The sequence below is a fragment of the Malus domestica genome, chromosome 03 (assembly GCF_042453785.1).
Source record: "Malus domestica chromosome 03, GDT2T_hap1".
Lineage (NCBI taxonomy): Eukaryota > Viridiplantae > Streptophyta > Magnoliopsida > Rosales > Rosaceae > Malus > Malus domestica.
The window spans coordinates 451,866-476,755 of NC_091663.1; the positions used below are offsets into that span (position 1 = coordinate 451,866).

At 35.2% G+C, this 24,890-nt stretch overlaps 4 protein-coding genes across 5 annotated transcripts; 1 reads left to right on the plus strand and 3 right to left on the minus strand.

Annotated features, from left to right (window-relative positions):
• Positions 1 to 1,398: 1,398 nt before the first annotated feature.
• LOC103414970 (cytokinin riboside 5'-monophosphate phosphoribohydrolase LOG8-like) lies at positions 1,399 to 4,885 on the plus strand. Of its 2 annotated transcripts, none has more exons than XM_008353331.4 (7): positions 1,399 to 1,580; positions 1,732 to 1,829; positions 1,974 to 2,004; positions 2,134 to 2,233; positions 2,460 to 2,530; positions 4,192 to 4,341; positions 4,668 to 4,885. In XM_008353331.4, exons 1-7 carry the CDS (start codon positions 1,476 to 1,478, stop codon positions 4,746 to 4,748), a joined length of 636 nt encoding a protein of 211 aa, XP_008351553.1. In that variant the 5' UTR covers positions 1,399 to 1,475; the 3' UTR covers positions 4,749 to 4,885. The 2 variants fall into 2 exon arrangements, with proteins under 2 accessions (XP_008351553.1, XP_008351559.1); XM_008353337.4 differs by having other exon boundaries at positions 1,402 to 1,580; positions 4,192 to 4,335.
• Positions 4,886 to 5,063: 178 nt separating this feature from the next.
• On the minus strand, positions 5,064 to 7,402 carry LOC103414987 (uncharacterized). Its single transcript, XM_008353346.4, has one exon. The coding sequence runs from the start codon at positions 7,011 to 7,013 to the stop codon at positions 5,331 to 5,333; it is 1,683 nt and encodes a 560-aa protein (XP_008351568.1). The 5' UTR covers positions 7,014 to 7,402; the 3' UTR covers positions 5,064 to 5,330.
• Positions 7,403 to 11,377: 3,975 nt separating this feature from the next.
• On the minus strand, positions 11,378 to 15,500 carry LOC103414997 (protochlorophyllide-dependent translocon component 52, chloroplastic). Its single transcript, XM_008353357.4, has 7 exons — positions 14,579 to 15,500; positions 13,398 to 13,585; positions 13,043 to 13,131; positions 12,770 to 12,954; positions 12,499 to 12,687; positions 12,176 to 12,363; positions 11,378 to 11,862 (listed from the first exon to the last, which is right to left on the minus strand). The coding sequence occupies exons 1-7, from the start codon at positions 15,098 to 15,100 to the stop codon at positions 11,607 to 11,609; spliced, it is 1,617 nt and encodes a 538-aa protein (XP_008351579.3). The 5' UTR covers positions 15,101 to 15,500; the 3' UTR covers positions 11,378 to 11,606.
• A 534-nt stretch (positions 15,501 to 16,034) lies between these two features.
• Positions 16,035 to 19,890, minus strand: LOC103415006 (IQ domain-containing protein IQM2). The gene is made up of 8 exons (XM_008353365.4): positions 19,575 to 19,890; positions 18,355 to 18,906; positions 18,136 to 18,250; positions 17,985 to 18,050; positions 17,706 to 17,885; positions 17,383 to 17,622; positions 17,156 to 17,257; positions 16,035 to 17,042 (listed from the first exon to the last, which is right to left on the minus strand). Exons 2-8 carry the CDS (start codon positions 18,861 to 18,863, stop codon positions 16,305 to 16,307), a joined length of 1,950 nt encoding a protein of 649 aa, XP_008351587.3. The 5' UTR covers positions 18,864 to 18,906; positions 19,575 to 19,890; the 3' UTR covers positions 16,035 to 16,304.
• Positions 19,891 to 24,890: the final 5,000 nt, after the last annotated feature.

Sequence of the window (24,890 nt, forward strand, 5' to 3'; positions counted from 1 at the left end):
ACAATAAAAGAGCTTAATTAGTTGATCAAATAAGATTTTTCCAAATCAAAGTAAGCGTGAATCTCCTCTACATAAATTCTAGGGAAAATTAAGATCCAGTCCCTAGTCACCAATGTTCATAGATTGAAACTTTATTGGTTTTCAGTTTTTGATTAAAGTCCCTTAACTTCTTGACTTTGTACACCTCCACACTTTACTATAAAATATTTCCATGTCATCTTTTTATTTTTTTACAACAAATTTTAATTTATAATTTCTTCCACATTATCACGTTTGTAATTGAAAATCCCAAAATTCTATCACTCAAATTTATGCTTATGTTCAAATTCAACATTATTATATTGAATATGTATCCTCAAATTTAATTTTCACCAAAAAAATTTCAAACTTATTTTTTCTCCATGACCATCATATTGCAAAATCGTAACAAATGAACATTATATTGCTCTAAATGCAATTTTAATTTCATTGGGTACATTCTCTTCTCTTGTTCCTTAATCCATGTACCCAACTTTTATTCTATACTACCATTGTAACTTTTTATTTTTTTGTACCCATATATGTATAACTTTTTCCTATAAGATTTATATAGTATGTACCCTTAACTAATTTGGTCTTATGGTTTGCTTCCATTTTTCTATCCTTTAATTATTTTTTTACATTAAGAATTTATATGGGTACAATGTTTTTCTTGTTTTTGTTACATATGGGTTTTAATGTTGAAATTGTATATGGATACATTCTTGTGAATTACTATAATTGTACATGGGTACATTCTTATAGGAACATTTAACTTTTATCATGACATTCAATAAAAAAACAATTCTTTTCTAATGGTGGAGTTTGTTGTTTAATCCCATAAACGTTAAAGTTCAAATCTTATGGGATTTTATATCCCATAAATATGGTAATTTATTTTATTTAATTGTTTTAAATGTTCGGACAAATTTTAATTTGAAGGATGTCTATATTACAATATTTAATATAATTTTTAATTTAAAATATAAAATACTTGACATGGAAATTGATTAATGCTAATATGTTGATGTATACAAAGTCAAATGACTTTGATCAAAATCTAAAAACTAATAGGATGTCAATCAATGTAATGATTAAGGACCGCATCAGAAGTATTCCTAAATTCTATGAAGGTGCAGATCGAGAAGGGTATATATATTATTGGTGCACCCACCAAACACAAATGAGATATAGAATACAAGAGATTGAAAGAAAGGCAGAATCTTGTTTGACTGAAAATTGATAAATACTTGCATTATTTTCATATACGTGGGACCTCATACATATATATATATATACACACACACACACATACATATACATATACATATACATATATAGCATCACCTCTCACGTGTCATGCAAGTTCTACAGTACAGAGAATTGTTAAATCGAGTATATATATGGGTGTGTGTATATAGGTAGACATCTTAATCTGCGACTTATTCAGCAGAAACATGCAATTGATGGGTAAGTTCAAAAGGATGTGTGTATTTTGTGGAAGTAATTCAGGGCACAGAAAGATATTCAGTGATGCAGCTCTTCAACTTGGGAAAGAACTGGTTGGTAATTCTAACCTATATATATATATATAGCTAATAAAACACACTGGTTAATTAATAAATTGATTTGTTTTGTTTAATTATTGAATTTGCTTGATGGATTTGAGGGTTTTAATTGCAAGGGTTCTTAGTTAATCGATTAATTTTGCAGGTGGAGAGGAAAATGGATTTGGTGTATGGAGGAGGAAGTGTAGGGTTGATGGGATTGGTTTCTCAAACAGTTTATGATGGCGGATGTCATGTTCTTGGGTAAGATAAGACTAATCAATGAGCACGAATATTATAAAAATAGAAAACTTTGGATTTCGAAGATATATATTCTTAGCTAATATGATTTGCGAATCTTTAGTTAATTAATCAAGTGATTAATATTCTTGTTTTTGCTTTGGCTAGAGTAATCCCAACAGTCCTAATTCCCCTTGAGGTTCTCTCTCTCTCTCTCTCTCTCTCTCTCTCTCTCTCTCTCTCTCTCTCTGTGTGTGTGTGTATTCTGCACACATATAAATGCTAACTCATGAGTATTTGTTTTGTGTTGTGATTGAATGTTATTTAGATATCAGGCAATTCAGTAGGAGAAGTATTGGTTGTATCGGATATGCATGAAAGAAAGGCTGAGATGGCACGTCGAGCTGATGCTTTCATTGCATTGCCTGGTATATATATATACACACACATGTTTCATATGCTTCCTTAATTACAGTATTAATTTGAATTAATTAACCAGCAAAACAAATTAACTAAAGTTACAAATATCAGAGTATGTATAAACTTCTGATGATAGTTCATTGTTAATTAATTAAGCTGCATGCATGTATGTATCATGCATTTTCATTGTTAATTAATCGTATATTTGCCTGGCTTAACTGCGAATTGCTATAGGTGGGTATGGAACCATGGAAGAGTTGCTTGAGATGATAACATGGTCTCAGCTTGGAATCCATCATAAACCAGTAAGTAGTATATTACTATATATACATATTGTATCAACAATTGCATGTTAGTTTTATTTTCAGTTGTCAATTTTTGTTGGGATTAACTAATTAACTAGCTAGCTAATAACCTAAGTAGAATTATTGGACTTAGCATATATAATTTGATTGCATGTGCTATAGGGTGAGGAGGCATGCATAACCCTAAACTATAGGCATCGTTAATGATATTATTGTTTACTCAGATATTTGGAAAATTTTAATAATTCGTACAAATTTTCCACAACAAAATGATTGTAAGAAACAATAAGATTCCTCCCCGCTCCACTCTTTCTAGAAACTTTTCAATAGGCCAGGAATATAGCCCGTTATACCAAGTTTCATAGTATAAGTGGTTAGAAGTTTTTTTTTTTTTTTTTTTTTTTTTTTTTTTTTAAGTTTCCAACCACTTGTATTATAACACTTATTACACCAGACTATGTTCCAAGCATCCTGAAAAATCTTTGTAGACAAATTTTGCAAACTAAATAATGCGTTATTAATATGAATAACACGATTATCAACTTTTAAGTAATAATTCAGTTATTAATTTCCATATCATTTAGTTTACAAAATTTAGTCTATAAATATATATATTTTTTAACATGCGATATTACTAAGGGGAAGGGGATAATCATTATCCTATAATTTCTGACATACTTGTGGATTTTTTTTTTATGAAATTTGAAAAAGAAAAAAAGAAAATAGAATTCACTTGGTTTTTTCTTTTTGCGGAAAAGACGACTACATGACATATTTGTTCATCAAATTTAGTGTGTTAAGGTAAATCTTGAACGTGTGCAATCACACCTATAGCATATCATTGTTTTTCATTCTTGTGATAATTACTGTTACATGTGAAGGTTCATCAAAACAAAAAACTTCTTGGTATATATAAGCTTTTCATTTGAAATGATTATAAAAAGGTCCATCCTAGGTCCTAAGAACTGCATCCTACACATTCATCTAGCTCTCCTCAGTTTCTTGTATGATGGCGTGCAAGTGAAATAACCTATTAATTTGGAAGGGAAAATATCATTGCACATTCTATGCAATGGAGGGAATTGGGTCTTAGGTGATAGTTCATGTATAAGCTCACATATTCGTGATCTAATTATGTGATTTTGATTATAGATCCATCATTTGTGATAAGAGAATAGATTCTTTAAAAATTGATAATAGAACTTTCAATTTCTTAATGAATCTTGTTACGATCTGTCATATTAAACGCATATACAGTTTATGATTGTACATACATATCAACCTCACTATGAGATCTAAATGCGTTGGATTGCTCGCGCGCCATCGCGCAGCTGACCTTCTTAGTTGCCATCCATTCAAATTAGCTAGCAAGTATTTAGCTCTATTTGGTTATAAGTCAGATCTTGCTTTCAGCTTGATAGCCATGGATGTGTGATACGGATGGGCCATGAATAAGACTTGGCAACCAATTTTAGGCCCATATATAATGTGATTGAGCCTTACTCTTTCCTTGACAAATCCTTATTAGCATGCCCTTACACTAGGAAAAGGACATTTGACCTTTTTCAATAATATTAACCCACCAAATTTATGTCATTACGAATTTGTAGCTTTGACATTAACATATGAATATACCACATATTTTTGTCTGCAAAAATCAGGTGGGTCTCTTGAACATTGATGGGTATTATGATTGCTTGCTTCGTCTGTTTGACAAAGGTGTGGAAGAGGGGTTTATCAATTTATCTGCTAGGAATATTGTCATATCTGCAAAAACTGCTACAGAGCTGATACAGAAGATGGAGGTACTGGTATCACTCTCTCCTTTCATACTATTCCATGTCAAATTCCCGTTTTAGAAAGTACTTCTGCTCATAAACGCTTCTAGTAAAAGTTCAACAAAATATTTGCTATCGGAAGTGCTTTCTACTTGGTCTTTCCTTGTCCAGCACCAAAAACTGCTTTAGAAACCATAAGCACTTTTGGTTATCAGGAAGCACTTTTAGCCCTTACAAAAGCATTCCCGAAATCACTTCAATGTGGAAATACCATTGAGGACAAGCACTGGAGATGCTCTTAGCTTGGTTACATCATTTTCTGCTTTAAAAAAAGTTCGTGTTTTCTTATTTTTCCGCAGGAATACATGCCTTCGCAGAATCAAGTGGCTCCAACCCAAAACTGGGATGTGGAGGAAAACCATGCAAAAGGTTTGTTTTAGATGAAAGCAAGGATTGAATTTAATTACATTTGATTTTCTATAGTTTAATTTGCGTCTTGAGATTGTGGATGTAATTGATACAATTGATATGGTATTTCCTTCCAGATGCAATAACAAATGTGCCTCTTAAGACATAATTCTTCATTCCCATATGCATAAAACTATAAACTGTGTAAGCATTCTGTAAAACTAAGAACACCAATGACGACTTTAAGGAACGATATGGCTACATGAGGAATTTTGGAGTTAAACCGATGCAAAAAGTTTCAAATTATCTGCAGGTTGAAATGTAAATCTAAATGTGCTGCATCGATCTAGACCTTGTAAGAGATCTCCACTTTTCAATTCAAATTTTCGTTCAATGGAATTGACTACAACTTGTAAGAGATAAAACTGATATAGGCTTTGATGTGATCAATAATACAACATATATAGCCTTTGATGATCAATATGAATTGCCAACATCCAATACAATAAAAGAACAAGCAAATAACAGCAATAAGCCTCACACGAATTCAACTGTATCATTCGAAAAGTGAATCAAAATATGGAATAAGGAACTAGATGTTTCTCCAACCTGGGTCAGCATGTGTTGATTCCGTCCTTGCAATCTGCCGTCAAATTATAGAATGTTTCCACACGCGTCTTTGCCCTGTAAAGAACCTCGGTATCCACTTCAACCCTCATATATCCATCGAAGTCAACTGGTCGTCCGTTGTTTAAAATGCTAGTCTCATTGTACCATTCACTTGTGTTACTCCAAAGTTCTTTGTAGTCATCAAGCAAATGAACCTTGTACTGTGACCTCAGTTTATCGAAGTAATTGTAGAACGGTTCATTGGTGGCTATATACAGATTCCTCCAAGGCTGCACCATCGTCTTAACCTTCTCAAGAAGCATGTCGGGGGATGTATCATAATCGAGGTGAGGCCAAAGCTCCTTATTCTGTGCCTTCTCTCCTCGCACAACATGAACAGCGTCAAAATCCCAGTCCATTTTCCCACTTATCTCCGTAACAATATTCATCAATCTCTTTGATTTCCACAGGGCATGCCACGGCCTCTGAACGTACTTAGCAGCCTGTCCTTCGCACACCCTGTACCAGTAGTTCTCTGGCTCCGGACCATCAAACTGCCTCCATATAATCGTGCTCCTCTCTTTCTTCAGCTGCATTGGCGTCACCTTATGGCTCGCAACCTTCTTAACGGGCACTTTCCTCTTATGGCTCCGATCCCACTTCTTCCAATCTTGCAGAAATTCAACCTCATCCACAATTGAGGCAGTTTCCTTCAGATGTTCATAATCAAAGTAGTACCGAAAATCTTTCTCCTCCTCATCTTTATTACTTGCAGTATAACTCCCCGCCAAGCAGACACTCAAATCCATCACAAACGTCCTGTTCAAATACATAGCCTCACCTAAACCACACAAGAAACTCCATTGGAACTGATTCATCCCCTTGCAATAATCCCCTCCACGCGAATAGTACAAGTACCTCCCCCTCCTAAAATTCCTATCCGATCCCAAGCTTGGGATTGTATCATTGATCTGTTCATCACGTACTGGTGGGGCGATTCTAGCATTCCCACCACCCCTGGTGCCATTACTACTAATCCTCCTCGCCCCCCTCGCATTAATACCTGAATGCCACCCTCTGGCGTGCACCACCTTATAAGTACAATTCACTCCGAATCCGAGCTTAAACCTCCTAAAATCCCTATACTTCCTCCAAGACTTCTCCTTTTTGTTCCTAAATTTCCACAACACGTCACATTCATCCTCTTTCGACCCGTTAACCGGCGTCTGATACTCCAAGAACACAATGTTCTTAAACAACCTCAAATTAAATCTCTCCACCGCAATCAAAGCCCGTGGGTCAGAGCAATTCACTCTCTCCAAATCCTCACAATTCAACCCGTCCGACAGGGTCGAATTGGTCGGACTGGAGACCTCGGCTTCGGCTTTCGCAATCACAGCCTCCGTGATTGCAAAACCCGAAGAAGCCGGGGGAACGACGGGGGAAAGAGGTAAATCCTCGCCAGTTTTGAGGACAGAGTCATCATTTTTGAAAGTGGCGTTCTCGGAAGCGGTGAAGAGTTTCGTTAAGGCCGGAGCTGACTCCAGCCATGGATCTGGGGGTTGGTAGGTGATGGCAATTACAGTAATTATAAGCACCGAAAATACAAAAACTGAGAAACAGAGATTGCTGATGAGTTTGATGATGTTTTGCCCGATGGGCTCCGTGGTCGGATTCGATTCTTTCATGAGTTTTCGAGAAAACCCAGGTGGGAAAACCGATCAGATCTTATGAATACATGTAGAAAAATGGTGGGTTTTGAGAGAAAGTGGAAGAAAATGAATGGGGAAAGGAAAACAGAGATTCGGAGTTTGGGATTTACTTACAGGCGATTGATTGATGAGATCTGCACAGAGAGACCAAAGTGTGAGACTTTTGAGTTTTACTTGAGTGGTTGTTTTTTTGTTTACTTTTGTTTTGAGGACGGTGGGTTGGATGTTAATGTCGTGCGAGACAGATTTGGAGTGTAGAAGCGGATGAGTGTTGGACTTGGGGAGCTTCAGTTGTAAGGGACGGAAGGAGGTTTCGGCTGGCTGGCCGCTGGCTTGTCTTTGACTGTTTCACTTGCACAGTTGCACTGCTTGCATTTGCCCACGTCAGTCGTTTAATAGGACAAGTACTTTTGTTAGGGCCCTTTTGGATGCATGGATTTGAGAGGGCCTAAAATTTCGACCATACTTTTTCTTTGGGCCTTAAACAGAAGCTTGTAAAAACGTGCAAGATCTCGTTCAAAAGTGCTAGCTGAAGTTGAGTTCTCGAGTACTAAACATCGCTCGACTCCCCAAGATCTTCCCACGCAATTCCGATGTGAGACTCGGGGTATCATAATCTCCCCTCCATAGATATGCCACACAACCTTTAACATGACCATGGATTTCACATTAGATCATCCTCAATCAAACGAGTTATACATAATCTTGTCCAGAATTATAATATTGTACAAAATTATTTTTAAATGGCCAATGTCACGCCATACTTATATATAAACATAGTCATCTTAATAATTGTTTTTCCTCATTGTCAAGGAGATTCATCATCACTATCGGCCATGAATTCAACAAGTATATGTTCAGTAGTTTGGACTACTGGATGGTCTGACATTTTATCCATAAGATTGATAAGTTAAATTTAGGAACTTTAACGAAAAACTCATTGTATTGTTCACTTTAACGAAAAACCATATTTTTACATTAAAAAGTCAATCTTGGTACTATTTACTTTACCCTTTATTTTGTCTTTATCGTTAAAAAAGTTTTCAAGCTATTTTCATTAGTTTTTCTTAATTAAAATGGTATTTATTCAATGCAATTTTCATCGTCTATTTTCCGCATTACTAATCTGTTTGGACTATTGAAGAAAAATTGAAATTTAACATAGACAAATGGGTTGCAGCTCAATATCAACTGTAATAACTCAAGGGATCATTCAAAAGTGAGACCTGGGAGTTTACTTTTTTGGATTCTTATACATCTCTAGACTACCCAAGGTCTCCTCCGTGCATTTCCGGCCTGGTATTCAGTGTATCACAGATGAGGATGGTAAAATAACAGCAATACTTGGATGATTAAAGATGAGTAGGAACTCATATTCAAAACTCTTAGTATTTTAATCACAGAGTTTTGTGCTTATGATCAGAATCGTTCATACTATGAATGACATTGTAAAGATCACATCTATAAATAATAAATTAAAACTAAGATCATTTAGTCAATCCATTGTTACAAATACTTAGACGGTTCGTAATGCTTTTACCAATACCATTCATTTGTTTTAAACAATTTGATGATTAAACGACCTAATTTTAATTGATTTTTTGCAAATGTGATCTTTATATGGTGATTTATAATATGAACGGTTCTAATTATAAATACGAAGTTATATAAATTAATAACGAATAATTTTAAGAAATTTTAAGTATGAGTTCGTATTTATATTTGAGTAGTCTTGTTCGTAAAATAATGATAGTGATTAGCCCACTTGGTAAAGAACCGAAGAAACTGTGAGGAAAATCCCCATCTTCTTCAGAAACACAGTACAAGAGCCAAACCTTTTCTTTTTGCTCCACTTAATTAATCCTAAGTTCTGTTGCCTTGTTTGGGTTAATCATCGTTTGTTCTTTCAATTTTCTTATTTTGGTTTCCATGTTACATTTCAATTGTGTATTGCCACAATGACTCTTCATAACTATATAAAAAGGCATTCTAAACGTGATAGGAGAGACGTTCCGTACGAAATAGGCATTTTGATGACTCTGAAGGCTTTAGTAAAGAGGGGTATAGTGATGATAAAGAAGAAGACGACTTAAATCACCATGATCAAAGAGAGATGGAAGCATTCAGAAATAGCATAGTCACCAATTTGACGAATGCATCTCATTAGACTATTTTTATATTGAACTTGTACATATTTATTCTCTTTGAAGTATGTATGATATAGTTAATGGTATTTCAATTAATCCGAGAAAGACAACACTATTATTATATATTCGATGTTATTTTAAGGGGTGGATGAGGATTCTAGGGATCCTCCAATCGTCTTCGTTTATCATATATTGTGCGACCAGCATTCGTCAGGTACTATTTATATTCAATTTTAAATAAAAGAATTTACAATGATTTATGACCGCACGATATACAAAAAACAGACACAATTGGAGGATCCCCGAGATCCTCACAAAGAGGATCCTCATTCTTAAGGGGTAAGGTTATCCACACACAATTTTTACTTCTTATACACCTCTTTCAATTTTCGGTCGTCGAATTGAATGAATTGAAGAATATCAACGACAAAAATTAACAAAAATGTTTGAGATATCAAAATAAATGTGCGGATATCACTATCCTATTTTAACTACCTTATTTCAATATTATAATTTTTTTTTCCATGATAATTATTTAGATCTGGGGTAAAGTAAGACAAATTAAATTGGAATTGACCAATATTTTAAGGTATTTTATATTAGCATCCCACAAAATGTTGAATGCACCCCACATTAAAATTTAAGAGTGGTGATAAACCCATCTCACTGTCTTATTAATTCACCCCATTTTTTAATAAAAAATTTAGTATCAATTTTACCCTTTTATAAAATGACATCAAGGACTAGCACAAAAAAGAAAAAAAAAATTATCTCTTCATCATCCCTTGAGTTGCTTTGAGAGATGTCGGGTCAGATTATCTTGAAAAATACGTCCTCAACTGTGGAGAATGTGAATTTGATTATTGAACCAACTTTGATTGGAAAGAACCCAACATCTCTCAATGCAACTCAAAGGATTCTCTCACTCGTCTTGTTGGGTTCTTTCCAATCAAAGTTGGTTCAATTTGTTCTCATGCTCCATTTTCAAACTCGAAAAAAAAAACCTGAAACCAAAAAAACAAGACGAGTGAGAGAATCCACATCGGTTTGTCTCTAATCACGCAAGCGGTCCTTTTCTTCCCACCCCTTTATTTTCTCTCCTTGGACCTCTCTTTACCTCTCTGTCACTTCATTCTTCCTTCATCTATAACACCACCATTTCATTTTTGTTCATGTCCTCTCTCTCAAATTTCACACTCGTTTTCGAAGGTGTTTAATCATTTGATTTCAGTTTTTTGCAAGTGCAAGTAGAGGAGGAAGAGATATATTATAGCATATATATTAAAGGTTATTTTAGGAATAATAGTGAGTGGAAAAATAATATTTTAATTTTTTCACCTTTTTGAGGTGTGTGAGATTATAATGTGTGTGAAAAAATAAGATATTGGGGTGGGTCTAGTAACACTCAAATTTAATATTAAATTACTTATTTACCCTATTATGTAATGACAATTTTGACCTTATCAAGTTAAAAAATAAATAAAAATTCTAAATACACTCCAAATCACTTTTAATGTATTATTTATTTTATTTAGCTATCAAAATCTCTTCGACCCTCCATTGTTGAACAAAACTCTAACCAATGAAACTACAAACACGTTAATTGAGAAAAATTATTTTTGACGAATAAAACACGAAATTGATGTTTCGTAAACTTCACATGAGGTAAGACTTCAATTTTTTTATTGTTGTAGTGATTCTGACAACATCGATAATTATTGAATCTTACTTTTGCTACGTTATTCAAGCTTCTACGTTCGTATTCATCTTTTAGGGATCACAGGGATTACATGAAGAATTAAACATCTAAAATAACCACCAAATATTAAAAACAAACGACATTGGTTTTAATGGTGGAATTGAAAACAATCCACATATGCTTTAAATCCCAAGCGGCATATTTTGTCAAAATTCCAGTCGGCATTTTTTGTCCAAGTCAAAAGCTTTATAAGATTTGAGAAATGTGGAATGTATAGAAAATATGGGGTGCATGTAGAAAATGTAAGGTATATAGTGTAAATGTGAGGTGTGAGGGTATTATAGGAAAGTATGTGGGGTGTATTAAGATAATTTTTCATTGAAAAAACAAATGTAGGGTATATTAAGTATGTGGGGTTTATTCAACAATTTATTGGGTGTTAATATAATAAGCCATATTTTAAGTTTTTAACTACTTAATTAAATTAATAATCATCCTACAACATGTCCTTTTTTATTATTTTACACACTCAATAGTTTTATATAAAAATTTATTAAACACTCTTGATACAGTCTTTTCTTTAACTAAAAGCAGTTTTACCAGTTTACCAAACCCTTGCATGTTTTTCTTAAGCTATTTATTCTCACAACACAGTAGAAGCAGTTATAATAAAAACATAGCAACCCCAAACGCCTTACGCGCAGTGAGCAAAGCTTAACCAGATCACCGAAGAGCATGGTTGTAGTCATGAAAGTGAAACTGTTTGTAGATAAAATGAGCCAACCATTTTGAAGCTGCGAATGACAGTACAGCAGCTGCAACGAGCATAGTTCTTGCAGCCACCGATATGGCAGCCTGCTTGGTTGCTGCAACAATTCCAACTAAAGAAAGAGCGACGACCTGCAAGACAACTTCAAGCACTTTCAGACCTTTGTATCCGGCGCTGCAACTGCTGCAGTTCACCACATGGGACCAGTACCTGAAAAGGTTGTGCAAAAACCCATCGATGACGATTCAACAATATACGACTTTTAAGTTTTAACGCACTCTAACTTGGTTCTCAAGGCCACAACACAACCCGGTAAGGCAAATGCTTGCATTTCAACTAATAAACCCAAATTTTTTAATGTGCCCCGGAAAATTCTATATCTTTTAATGGCTGAAGATTCGAAGTACAAACTGAGAGATGCTTGAAGTTATTTCCAGGAAAGGAGTAAAAACTGTTCTAATTTTCGGAAACTAAGTAATCAAATTGTTGTTTAAGTCCTGCTTCATAACTATGTGATAGTTACCTATCCATCAACTGTTCTCTAGGAGGAGAGGGGGGAAGAGCCCCACTGAACTTGCCTCTCCAATCTACCTGACCGCCAGCATACTTGTTTAACCATTTTCTGAAACCAACCACAAGGGCATCTGACTTTGTTGGCACAAAACATGCTTTCTGCCACTGGGCAGGGCCAGCTTCCATTATCTTACGTTCCTGTGCGAAGAACTCGTTAGAATGTTTTTCTTATTGTTCAGAAGAAAAGGCTCCACCAAAAAATTAGTGTCTTCCACATTCAGCAAGTGAAAAGCAAGATAATTTCTAAACCTACTATCAAGAGTTAAAAGTCACCTCAACATGAAGAAGATATAAATCGGAGTCCAGAATCAGATTTTGTCCAATATGAAACACCCACCGCGGAACAATCCTGTCAACCCATATGCCGAAGTTTCCCGGTAAGGTCCATATCATCCTGCTATTACCCGGACTAACTGGGATGCAAATAAAAACTACAACAAGTGGCCCCTGGGCTGATGACACCTACACAAATCACCAGACACATAAACAGATGTACAAAAGGATAAAAAGATAAAGGATTTGAACGAAAAATAGAATGTTCTACCTTTTTGGTTTCAGCTGATGATGCAGCCACATTACCCTGCTCAAGCGGATCAAGAGGAGAAACGTAGAACACACATGGTGGCAAAAATTTACTCTGACCCCATTCCTGCTTTGCGATGAAACCATTTACGTCTAACTTCTGAACACTCAAATCCAATGGTTTACCTCCTTCTCTATCAGCTTTCACTGTAAAGAAATGAAATGTAAATCATCCTGAACCTCCTACACAAAGCGAAATTAACTTAATGAAAGCAATGCATAAGCTAGTATTTGCCTTTGGGTTTTTCCAGTGGTTGCAATATTCCATAATGTGCATATGGAACATGAGCAGGGTCCATAAGATTTTCAATCAAGACCTCATACCTGGAATTGCAATAAAGATGACAAGCAAAGTTAAAAAGAGGAAAAGCTGAAAAATGAAAATTCCCTATACCAAAGCTTTCTCGAATCCATTAGTCACATAAGAATAATCGATATTACATATCGATGCACCTAAAAAATCTTTGACATGAAAGAGGAAATAAGACCTGGATGCAGATTCACAAGGTTTCTTATAAAGGAGTATTATGCCTCAGTAGAGAAATAGTTTCATATCGGAACTATTTGAAAAAAAAAAAATCTTTACTTACCCGTAAGGAATCTCTCTGTTTCCCATTGGACCACTATACAATGGATCATCTAGTTCGGGTATGTAGGGAGGTTTTTTATCTGCAAGAACATCTTTGTATTGAGGATCGGAATTTGGCCAAAACCACACAATACCATTCTGCACCGTTGTTGGATAAGCAGCTACACATGTTTTTTTATTCGTGTGAATCTGCATATTAAGGTGAAAGCATCATCCCTATTCATCTTATTTAAACTACAAATCATCCACAGCATGTAATTTATTGCCATAGAACCATTTCTGCAAGAAGAACAACCATAGGAGTTTCGATTCAAACTTGAATACTATTTCTATTACTATTACTATTACTAAGGCTTGAATACTATTTCTATTACTATTACTATTACTAAGGCCACAGTTCGTCTCTAGGATTGGGTGATGAATAACTCACTAGATTCGATGTATGGTGAAATAAGAAATGAATTTCAACTGCCAAATTGTCATAATTGAGGAATTAGATGGATTAACATAATTAAGCCATCGTCCGTGAACTGCAACAATTAGTAAGCTACAACACAAAAACGTCAGATTGCAACAACTGAAACTACAGAAATCGAAGAGGAACTTCGCCCGAAACTAGAGAAACCAAAATCATACTTTCATTCAAAACTATGGTATTATGTGGCATCTCTAGCAGTCTATCTGATTAACTTGTATGAAGGTTTACCATTGTTTATACCATACTTAGGCCTTCATATTTAGACCTTGTATAAATACTCGGATGACTCAAATGTAATTATGTAATAAATAAATGGGCAAATATGTAAAAAGGAAGGAGCCCTTAGTATATAAAAGGGTCTCCTCAACCTCATAATCCAAAAACTCTCTTTCCCTCACAATCCTCTCACAAATAGAGAAATACAATATCAGTATAGACGTAGCCCAAATATTGGGGTGAACCACGATACATCTTGTGTTCTTTACTTTCTTGCAAATTCACAGCCGAATTTATGTTGTTCCAAGACCCCTCCGGTTTTGTGCATCAACAACCATAATCATAAGTAGCCATAAGTAGCTATATATATATATATATATATATATATATATATATATATATATATATATATATATATATATACACACACACACGTATATATATATTACTTGCATGAAGGTGAAGGATTTCGTTCAAGAATTATTTACCGGAGGGCCATCAGTTGGTGCTTGAGGGATGAACTTGCAGTCACCGGAGCCATTAAAACACCAACCATGATAGACACACTGCAACCTGCCCCACTGATCAATCCTCCCTTCCGACAACGGCGCCAACCTGTGCGGACAAGCATCATCGAAAACCTTCCAAGCACTCTCGTTCCGGTCCCACCACACCACCACGTCTATCCCCAAAACCTTCTTTCCATGTGGGACCCTCTTATCAAGATCACAAACGGGCATCAGCGGATACCATTGGGCGTACCAGTCGAATTTCTCCTCTTGGGTCGGGTTCTCAAGTGATAAGTCGGGTGGGTTTGCAGGCTCGGTCGAAACAGAGGATTGTACGGCGTTGAAAGTCTTGCATGCTGATGATGCGGTTCTTTGAAACGGTGAAAAGGGTGAACTGAGTTGCGGGTTAAAACCAGAGAAAGTAAGTTTTTTGGGTTGGGATTTGTCAAATTTGGAGGGGAGTTGCAGTGATGGAAGAGATGAAATTCTCAGAGCTTCCATGACTGCTGCCACCTTTGGAGGTAAAAACTTGGAAGTAAAAGTGTTGTCTTCTATGTGTACTCAAACTTTTCTTGATGGTCGTAGTTGTTTTCCGCATGGTACTTATTATACCATGACCGATTGGCCTTGTTTTTCCATGTTCAGCCCCCCGGCCCCCCCCCCCCCCCCCCCAAGGAACAAATTGGTTGGTGGGAAAAATGCAAAAGCAGCACTAATATAAATCAAATTTTTAATCTAAATCTAGAAGCTATTGTTTGAAAAAAGGGTTCATATCAACACGATTTCTTGATAGAGTGAGTAATTTCAACCCAATATGGTATGATATGATCTTTTCGTTTGAGAAAAAAAGAGAGGAAAAGCACCCTTCCAGCTCTACTGTGCAAACGAAAACTGAGGAAAAGTAAACCAATGACTGGGTCTTCATTTTTTTTCCACACTGCCTATCATATTTGCAGCAAGCAATCACCATCACATAAAGCAAAAGGTTTAGATTTTTATCTCTGTCAAGCAACAGCAACAAACACAAGAGCCTCAATTCAAAGATCAACCCTTTATTCAGAAAACTCTACGTTGCACGAATTTGTTGAATTAGAATCAAACTAATGAGATTGAAATCAAACTTTTAAATGAAATCCAAAAAATGAAATTGAAATTAAATAAAACCCTAACTCAATTAAAGCCCGTGTTAAAAACTCCTCAGTGATATTGAAATTAGGGTTATTATCACTTTACTATCATCAAGTATTGTGATCTTCAAATAGCAAAAACGTTACTCTTACCATATTTGTACCACCTCTCTATTAGAAATGAGATCCACATATGTTAATGAGTCATGCCTCTAAGCAGTGTTACAAATACGGTATAGAAAATATAGTAAGTGCAACATTACTCCAAGAAGTAGGGAATCTGATGAGGTTGAGAGTACAAGAAGAAAAAATTGAATCTTGATTTGTATTAAAATTGAAAGGGCATCAAACCCACCAAAATTCTAGGATTTGTCATCTCCTTTTGTACAAGTCTACAAGATGAAGGAATGAACAAACACAATTGTTGCTTTATCATCATTTCTATACACAAAAGAATAAATGAATCTATATTTTTCAGTCATGAGACATAAGCAACGGCGGGTGCTCTACTTCCTGTAAAAAGTTGGAAGGACTGAGTTCTAGGAAGGTTAATGCTTTCTGAAGAAAGCTTCACTCTCTCAAGTGCCAGGGAGCTTACGAGTGCTTCCACCTCCCCGACACATTTTGTGGGTGTCAACACCCTTGGACAATGCGCTGGTGATCCGCGGAGAGAAGTATGACCTCAAACCGGCAGCACTTCGTGGAGACAAGTTCACGTGCTCCAGTGCTTGGAACTGGAGCTCCGAGGGATAGTCCCTCATACAACCAATGCGAGGTCCAGCTCCCGTTGTCCATTTGCATGATAACTGTCTTCCAAGTTGGAATGATTCCATTCCCTTGTGTGAGTTAATCCTTTTGAGAATTGATTCTTGAGGAACCGCTTCTTCCTCCGTCTCTTCATGGTTTTCTTCAAACAGGTTCTTCTTTGAAACCATGTAATCCTGTTCCGATGGGAGAGTTTCATCCACCGTTTCATAACCATCAACTGGATTTTCTACTGGAATACCGCTGCAACTTGAACCAGCAGGTTGAGTTGCGCTCTCTACCTTCTCCAAATTCCTTTCCCTGTTTGGTATTGCAAGATTAGACAATTTTCTGCTAACACAGCGCGGCTGGCTTGACATATGAGAGTCGATTGCAGCAGCTTGTCCTACTGAATCATTGTCCTCCGGAATCAATTCTTCATCAATAGTCTCTTCAGTCTTTAAATCACATACATTTGAGAGCAAGTCCTCCTCAGATGAGTTGCATCTAATATGAGCACTGCTTCTTTTCTTGCTAAGCGAACCCTCCTCTTCCTCATCAACAGGACTTAACTGAAAATAACAGAAAAGCGGGATTATTAGTATAAAGATTTCCACTAATTTTCTCTTGAAACCTATTAAATCGTAGTAAAAGAATATAAAGTTTTATTTTTCTTAATTTATACCTTAACATCTGTGAGATCCACGTTGTTCTCTTCAAGGAATGAAAGTAAGTCCCTGAAATTTTCTTCTGTAGGCCGATAGTGACCACTGTGAGGCCATACAGCCTGTACAAAATTAACAAGAAATCAATGTTAGAAACAATCACAATATGTCAATCTCTGCCATCAAAACGATGGTATGTATGCAAAGAGTAGGAAGATTTTACGAGTTTTTCGTACTATAGCCGTACCTTAATAATACCGTGTTCAACAACTAATCTCCCAGCAGCAGATGTGGCTCCTCCAGCCAAAAAACTTGAATGCTGAAATGTCCCCTTCTTTTTCTTGCCTACATATAAGGTTCTAGAAGCACTGAGGACAAAAATCCATTTGGCACCATCGGATTCTCCGGTTGTATGGAGGAGCTCCCCTGATTGCTTGAAGAATAATTTTCCATCCTCCAAAACAACTTCATAGGCCATTCTTTCCATCTACATTGAGAAGAATACAAATCAGTAACAAAATTTCAGAAGAAACAGATTAAATGATCACCAATAAGAACATAAAGGCTCACCGGTCCGAGGTACTTGATACACTGCTGTTGAAGTTTCGATCGAGGGCATTTTTCAACAAGATTTACTTCCTTCCCTTCTCCTATGTCTAGCCAGTAGAAGAACGGTTCTCTACTCTGACAGTGAAGCCATTTAAGGTAGTAAAAGTGTAGATTATGTCCGTACCGATGCCTTGGATCAATCTGTTTTTAATCAATAACAAAGAATCAAGATCAGTAATGGCTCATGAGTCATAACAGATAGAAGAAGAAAAAATCAACAGTCTAATGCAATCAACTTACCGCCTCAAGCCAGTGCTGCAAAGCAAGCTTTTGTGCTTTTTCATTCTTTGATAGGCCTTTTCCAACCTGCAGTGACAAAGAAATTCTTAGTTTTCCTGAAAAAATTATGAGAAACTTAAAAGTGAAGTATAGTAATCTGTTAAAATTTTACCTTTGCGGCTCTGGTCCTTGCTCTAGACCAACGCGAAATGGCAGTTTCATGTTTCTCAATTTCAAAGAAGGAAATAGAACTCCGCTTGAGCTCAGCGAAATCTAATAGCTTCCACCTACATTATTTCAAAGAATTTAAAATTAATAAGATAAAAGCACATTAATTTTTTTTTTTTATAAAATGGAAAGATTAGTTAGCACATGATAATGAAATGCATACCAGCTCTGTTCAACAAGAACTGCACAATCTGCTAGCTTTCGTCTGGTTCGGAAGCTTTTGTATACTTTCTGCAATTTAATTGCGGCCATGTGTTTGGGGCTGGCGGGATCCAAAAGTTGCGAGGGCCAGACCATCCCCGGAGGACTCTCTGATCTTGGGGAGTGAATGTCAGTCTCTTTTCTAATGGGGCTGATTGGTGCAACGGTCATTTCTTTGCTGAAAGGGCCGACTGATGCATCGTTCTTGCTCTTTTCTAACGAAGGAGCCTTGTGCAACATCATTTTCTCTAACTCTCTCCCTTTAAAGCTAACAGAAGTTTCAAGTGTCATCTTTCCAGAACCTAAGGATTTCATTATTGTGGGTTCTGCATCACCACTATTGAAACTAACTGATCTAACCGGAGTTTTAACTTCATTGTGTCCAAAGCTGATAGACCTTACAATGACTGATTCTAACCCACTTTCCAAATCACCGTACTGCGAAAATGGGCAAGAAAAGGAAATCCCCATTCGACAGTGAAAGCGGTTTTATCAACCCAGACAAATCGGACTCCTGAGAGAACAAAATAAATGAGGTTTAGTGAACATTTCATATCATACAATCCATCATACAGCATAAAAGCATGAATGAAGGTAAATCAAGCTGCTATCGGTGTAAACATGCAGTTAAATTATCCCACCATGAAAAGAGCTTGAATCTACAAAACCTATAGCCTATGGGAAGATTTGGCATACAACCGAAAAGGTGACGAAACATACACATCCAGATGCAATTGCATTACTATTGTCTCGTAATAGCATTGCCTATAAGGTAAAATCTGTCAATGTGCAAACAATTGAAGAACAAGAGGTATCATTTTATGCTTCTGCATAAACCATTGAAAAAGACCATGAATCCACATTTAGTGAATAATCTTTTGCATTATTGGATCAAACTTTGCATACAAACTCATTAAACAAGGAGCAGGGATCCACAAAACCCATTACTTGGTCACTCAAACTCAAACAAAAATCACTGAAGAACAAGCACATTTCCATGAACTCGAGCAAACCCAGAGAAACCCATTTCATCAAAGTATCATAAAGACACAAACTTTCACCCAAGAAAGAAACTTTTACCATTTCTAACTTCACTTTACCCAAACAGCAAACAGACAAAACAAGTAGAAAAAGAAGAGCGAAATGCGAAATTATGTACAGAATTAAAGGGGGCATTGTTACCTTAAAAGGAGGATCTTGCAGCCAACGAAAGAGCAGACAGAGATTTTTGTGTAAAAATAGAAACGAAGGTTTTGAATTTGAATGGCGAGTGAGAGAGTTGGATTGGTTTGGTTTGGTTTGAAAGGGTTCTTTTGGATTAAAAGAAGAGTTAGTTTCTCTCTTCCTTCCTTGCTGTACAAATATCTTGTGCTTTTCAAACTCTCCCTTCCATTGATGCATAATATATAGGAACATCACAGGTGATGGAGAGAGAGAGAGAGAGAGAGAGAGAGGTGTGGCGGGGGGGGGGGGGGGGGGGGAAGGGAGAGAGTCAACCACGTGGATTTGGGGATTTTACTGGGAAAATAACCAAAATTTGAAAGAATTTTCTTTTTCCTTTAATTTTTGTTTTACCAAAAAATAAAGCTTTATGTTTTTGTTTGTTTTTTCTTCCTTCCCTCTTTCTGAGAAATTGTAAGAATTCACACACAAAAACTAATTTTGATACTTGACCAAGTCGGCAAATCTTATATGTGCCCAAAACTGCATACAAATGACAAAATATAACTTTTAAATGGTTTTACAAATGACAAAATATAACAACATATTACCCATTCTAAAAAGATTAAAACAAAAAGTTCATGATGAAGTTACATATACATAAACATATAAAATACTATCACATAAGTAATTAGAATAAAAAGTTCAAATTTTGTTGTGATTAATATCTACTATCTTAATTACCATTTTCTTTTTCATGTTAATCCATCTAGCAGACTAGTATTATTTTAAGTCTTTGACTTCATCATAATTTGAACAATCTCAATATACGCGTAGCACAATTCTCATATATATTATGAAAACTATCACATAATTGATTGTCTATGTATGTGTCATTTTCACTTGAAATCATAGTCAATTTACAAAGTGAGATTGACTCTCACATATAGTCGCCAGCACTTATGTCATTATATAGAATCGTCGTACCTCCAAGTAATATGGGTAACGTTGCTTAACTCTCAAGCTTTTGTGTGTTCAAATTACATCTGAGAAATATTTTAGTTCATCATCCTATTTATCATGTTAGATGAGCTTAAATTTTGATATATGTATAGTGGATCAACATAAATTTCAAAACTTATCTAATAGTGATAAATAAAACGGTGAGCATATTACCCCCACTTGAGGGTGATGAGTACAAATGCATTCCTCTATCTATTCATACGTAAATTGTGATGGTGATTAATTAGAGGGGAGCTAGCCACTTGGCATTTAATTAGTGATCAGTTTGATATGGATGATGTGTTTGAACATGTGTAGTGTTTTAGATGGATATGATGAGTTGTTGCTTGTTGGACATGATTAATTTGGCTTGTTGTGTTAATTATATTGGTCTCTATTGAATTTGTTCTATATATGTGTATATTCGAAAGTGAAAGTTCAAAGTCTTTGAAATTTCCATGCATTCGCTTCTATAGTTGGAGCTATGTCGTACAAGTTGACTTGAAAATACCAAAATGCAAGAGGTTTGATGAGTTAATAACAAAAAAAATTCCTTGAAAAGTCTAAAGCTTGTGTTCTGTTTAGTTCCCACACATTCAAGAAACATTATATATATTATCTGTCCAAGGAAACAAAACTAAAGCGTTTATATATAGGCTGTCTGTCTACAATATACATATATGAAATATATGCGTATATGTGCATGCATTTTCGTACGAAACATTTCTTATTTAATTATAACAAACTACTTTATATCCTACTATAATTAATCAGTGTAACATACATATATATGTGTGCTCTTTGGTTTGCCTGCTATTTAAAAAAGGGTAATGCTAAAGCGACTAGTTATTTAAATCATATTTTGTAAATCATATGATGTGATTATTGATGATTGAATTATTACTTAGGTGTTAATTAACGTGCTTATATTTTCTATTGGTGACACTGACACAACATATGGTTTGCATTTATCTAAAAACTGCATATACCTAGCATTACCCTTTAAAGAAAGAAAAATTAACAAGGATATATGTATTTGCGTGTGTGTGTGTATACATATATATATATATATATACACATGTATATATATATATATATATATATATTAATAATTAGTAAAACACTAATAACTCTTTGTGTCTACTATATATACACAATGACATGTAATTTTGTATGATTCATTCCATCATGATTAATTACAAAGTTACAATTAGATGTACTGATGTACATGTAATTTTGAGTTTATACCAACGATAAAACTTTGTTCCTTTTCATTTCAATGGGATTAATTGGGGTTACATAGGAAATTTGATTTTAGTAAAAGTCTTCCTATTTGCTAATCCGATGAACAATAATATAAAACATCTTCCTAATTGCTATCCAAATAGCAATAATGGATCCTAATTAAGCTGAGGTGGTAAGTAACCGTATATACCAGTGAGCATAGCAACATAGCTGGAGAGCACGCGTGGTCTATAAATATTATTTGACAGCTGCTATATATAGCGATATGCAGCATGCTACATATTATTTAGGGGTGGATTCGTGGCACCATAAAAAAACACAAGTTTTTGTTAATTTTGTTAAAATGTTGACGTAGCTATATAGCGGTTTAGATTCAGACCCAAAACCATTAAACTGTTCACGGTTAATTTTGTTAAAATCATGTATTTTCATGTTAAAATGTTGACATGATATCGCTATATATAGCAGCTGTCAAATAATATGTACCACTTATTGTTTTCAATTTTTAGGGTTTAGATTCGCACTCAATTTGGTGGTTTTAGAGTAATATAGTCCTCAACATCCTTAATCTCTAGATACAGACCCAACCACCGGATGGTAGTCGTCGTCGTGGTAAAGTATTCTGAGAGAGAGGAAACTGGATTTTTTTCTCAGTATTATTAAAAAAATACATGATTTCTAAGGCTATACAAAGTATGTGTAAGGGTGTGAATAAAATCTAGTTACAAGAGCGCCATAGTAGTGATGTGTTCCATTGGATACGAAGCTTTTACGTGGAAAAACAGACTTGTGGTGCAATTGACCGGAAGATGTGAACACGAAGTTGGAGAAAATTTTCAGAATAGAGGAGATGATGAAGAGAAAAAGGAAATAAAGGGGAATACAAGAGAGAATCAAAGAACAACTAATTAGTATTGAGGAGAGAATCAAATTCTTAATTAAGAAAGTTTTGGATTTTATTTTTATTTCTAATGTATATTTGTTTGAAAAATTATATGTCAAAATAAATATCATGTCAGATTGCATCTCAACCATTAAAAGTGAACTAATCTAATGATTTAAAACTTGTGTTTTTTTATATAGCCAAGCTTTGACTGCTTAATTGTTTGTGCCCTATTGACATTCCCAGTGAAATCCCAGCTCCCATAATTTCAAGAGAGTTTTAACGAAAAACCCGCAGTACTCTTCACTTTAACGAAAAACCATATTTTTACACTAAAAAGTCAATTATGTTACTATTCATTTTACCCTTTATTTTGTCCTTATCGTTAAAACTCAAAGTTTTCAAACACTTTTCAGTAGTTTTCTTACCTTCAAAGATACTAAAGAAACAGAGAAAAAAAACGCGTTTCTAACTGTGAGTAGTAGTCGTCAGCACCGACGTATTATATAGAGCAACGCTGCATTAAAACATTATGGTGGTAAACGGAGTAGCAGTAGTAGTGCCGACCAAGTAAACTGTAAAGGTGAACTCAACTTTACTGTGCTTCTGCATTAAAACAGTATGACCAGGAGGATCTTCTCCGATCCTTTTTGTGAGAATTTTGAGGATTCTCAAATCGTGTCATTTCATCGTATATCATACAATCATTTTTCGTTAGATATTATTTATATTTAATTTAAAATAAAAGCATTTAAAATGATTTATGACTAAATAATGTACAATAAATAGATACGATTTAAAAATATTTATGATCCTCACAAAGAGAATCCAGAGAGAATGCTAATTCTTATGATGACGTTTCCTGGATTTGGCTTTCGGCCTTTGGCTTTTGAAATTTGGTGGGTCATGGTTGATCAATGCCGGTCAAACCGGTCCAGAAGTTGGCTGTCCAGTTTGAGCTTAATGGATTTGGATCCTCTCCTGAGCCAATGGAGGGGATCCTTCTGATTAACCATTGTGGATCGTTGTATTTTTATTCAATGACTACAAACAAGAGGAATTCCTTTAAAGTTATAATAATTATAGTCGTTAGATGAAAATTCAAAGGCCCATAATGGTTGGTTAGGAACATCCTCTCTATTGGCTCAGGAGATGATCCAAATCTGAGCTTAATACACATAGCGATTACTCACCATAGACCTACCAATAAAATATTCTTGTCTCAAAATGCACGTCATCATATATAGCTTGAACTTACTAATATTGGACGGTTATTAAAGCAAATATGGATTAATTGACTTGGAATAGTTGGTGGATAGATAGTAGGATTTGATCGTTAGGTGATGTTACTTGTTCACTTATCATCTTATTATTTACTCTATATTATTAAAACATAGATTAACAACAATACTTAATAAATTTTTTCATACCGCCCATATCTCGCACCACATAGAAAGGGTCTTATCCATCTACATGGTAGTCCGTAAGGGGTAGTGTCATGACAGTTGACGTTGTTCCTTTCTCTTCAAGTTCATTGACCCATCTGGTCTTGGTTAATTTTCATGTGTTTCTTTAATTTTCAAAGGTGTTTAATCACCAAGAAACTAAGTTTCAATGTGGGGAGTATTATATTTAATCCCAGTTTCTTTTCCAAACCATAAACCCAAGAACTTGTCAAGCAAGTCAGCACGTACCCAACAAAGAACTTGTCGAGCAAGGAACCGCGATCAGTCAATTTTTGAAACATAAACTGAGTAAGAGTAACAAAAGGGTTTTGAAAAGTTTCAAACACATGTATAGGCAATGTCAAACCATGTTTTTTCCATCATGTTTAAAAAAAAAATTATGAGGCATTTGAAAGCAGTTTTGCCATTTATTGAGCCACATATGTAATTTCAATATAATGAAAAAACTTAAAAATAAATGAAAAAACAATTGTAGTATGCCCAAAACGTTGCCTAAATGGGACTTTATCCACATAATATCAACGAAAATTCTAGATGAAATTTTAAGACCTCACGGTGCTTTGAAGGTGAATGCATATAGATTTTAAGAAGATTTTTGTACTATTTTGCAAAACTACGTAAAACTGTATTCAAGAAAAATTCAAAAAAAAACTTATGCAAATTACTTTCCGTCATATTTAAGAATAACTTTATAAGGCATTTGAAAATGGGTTTACCATTCAATAGAATATTTAGGCCCAA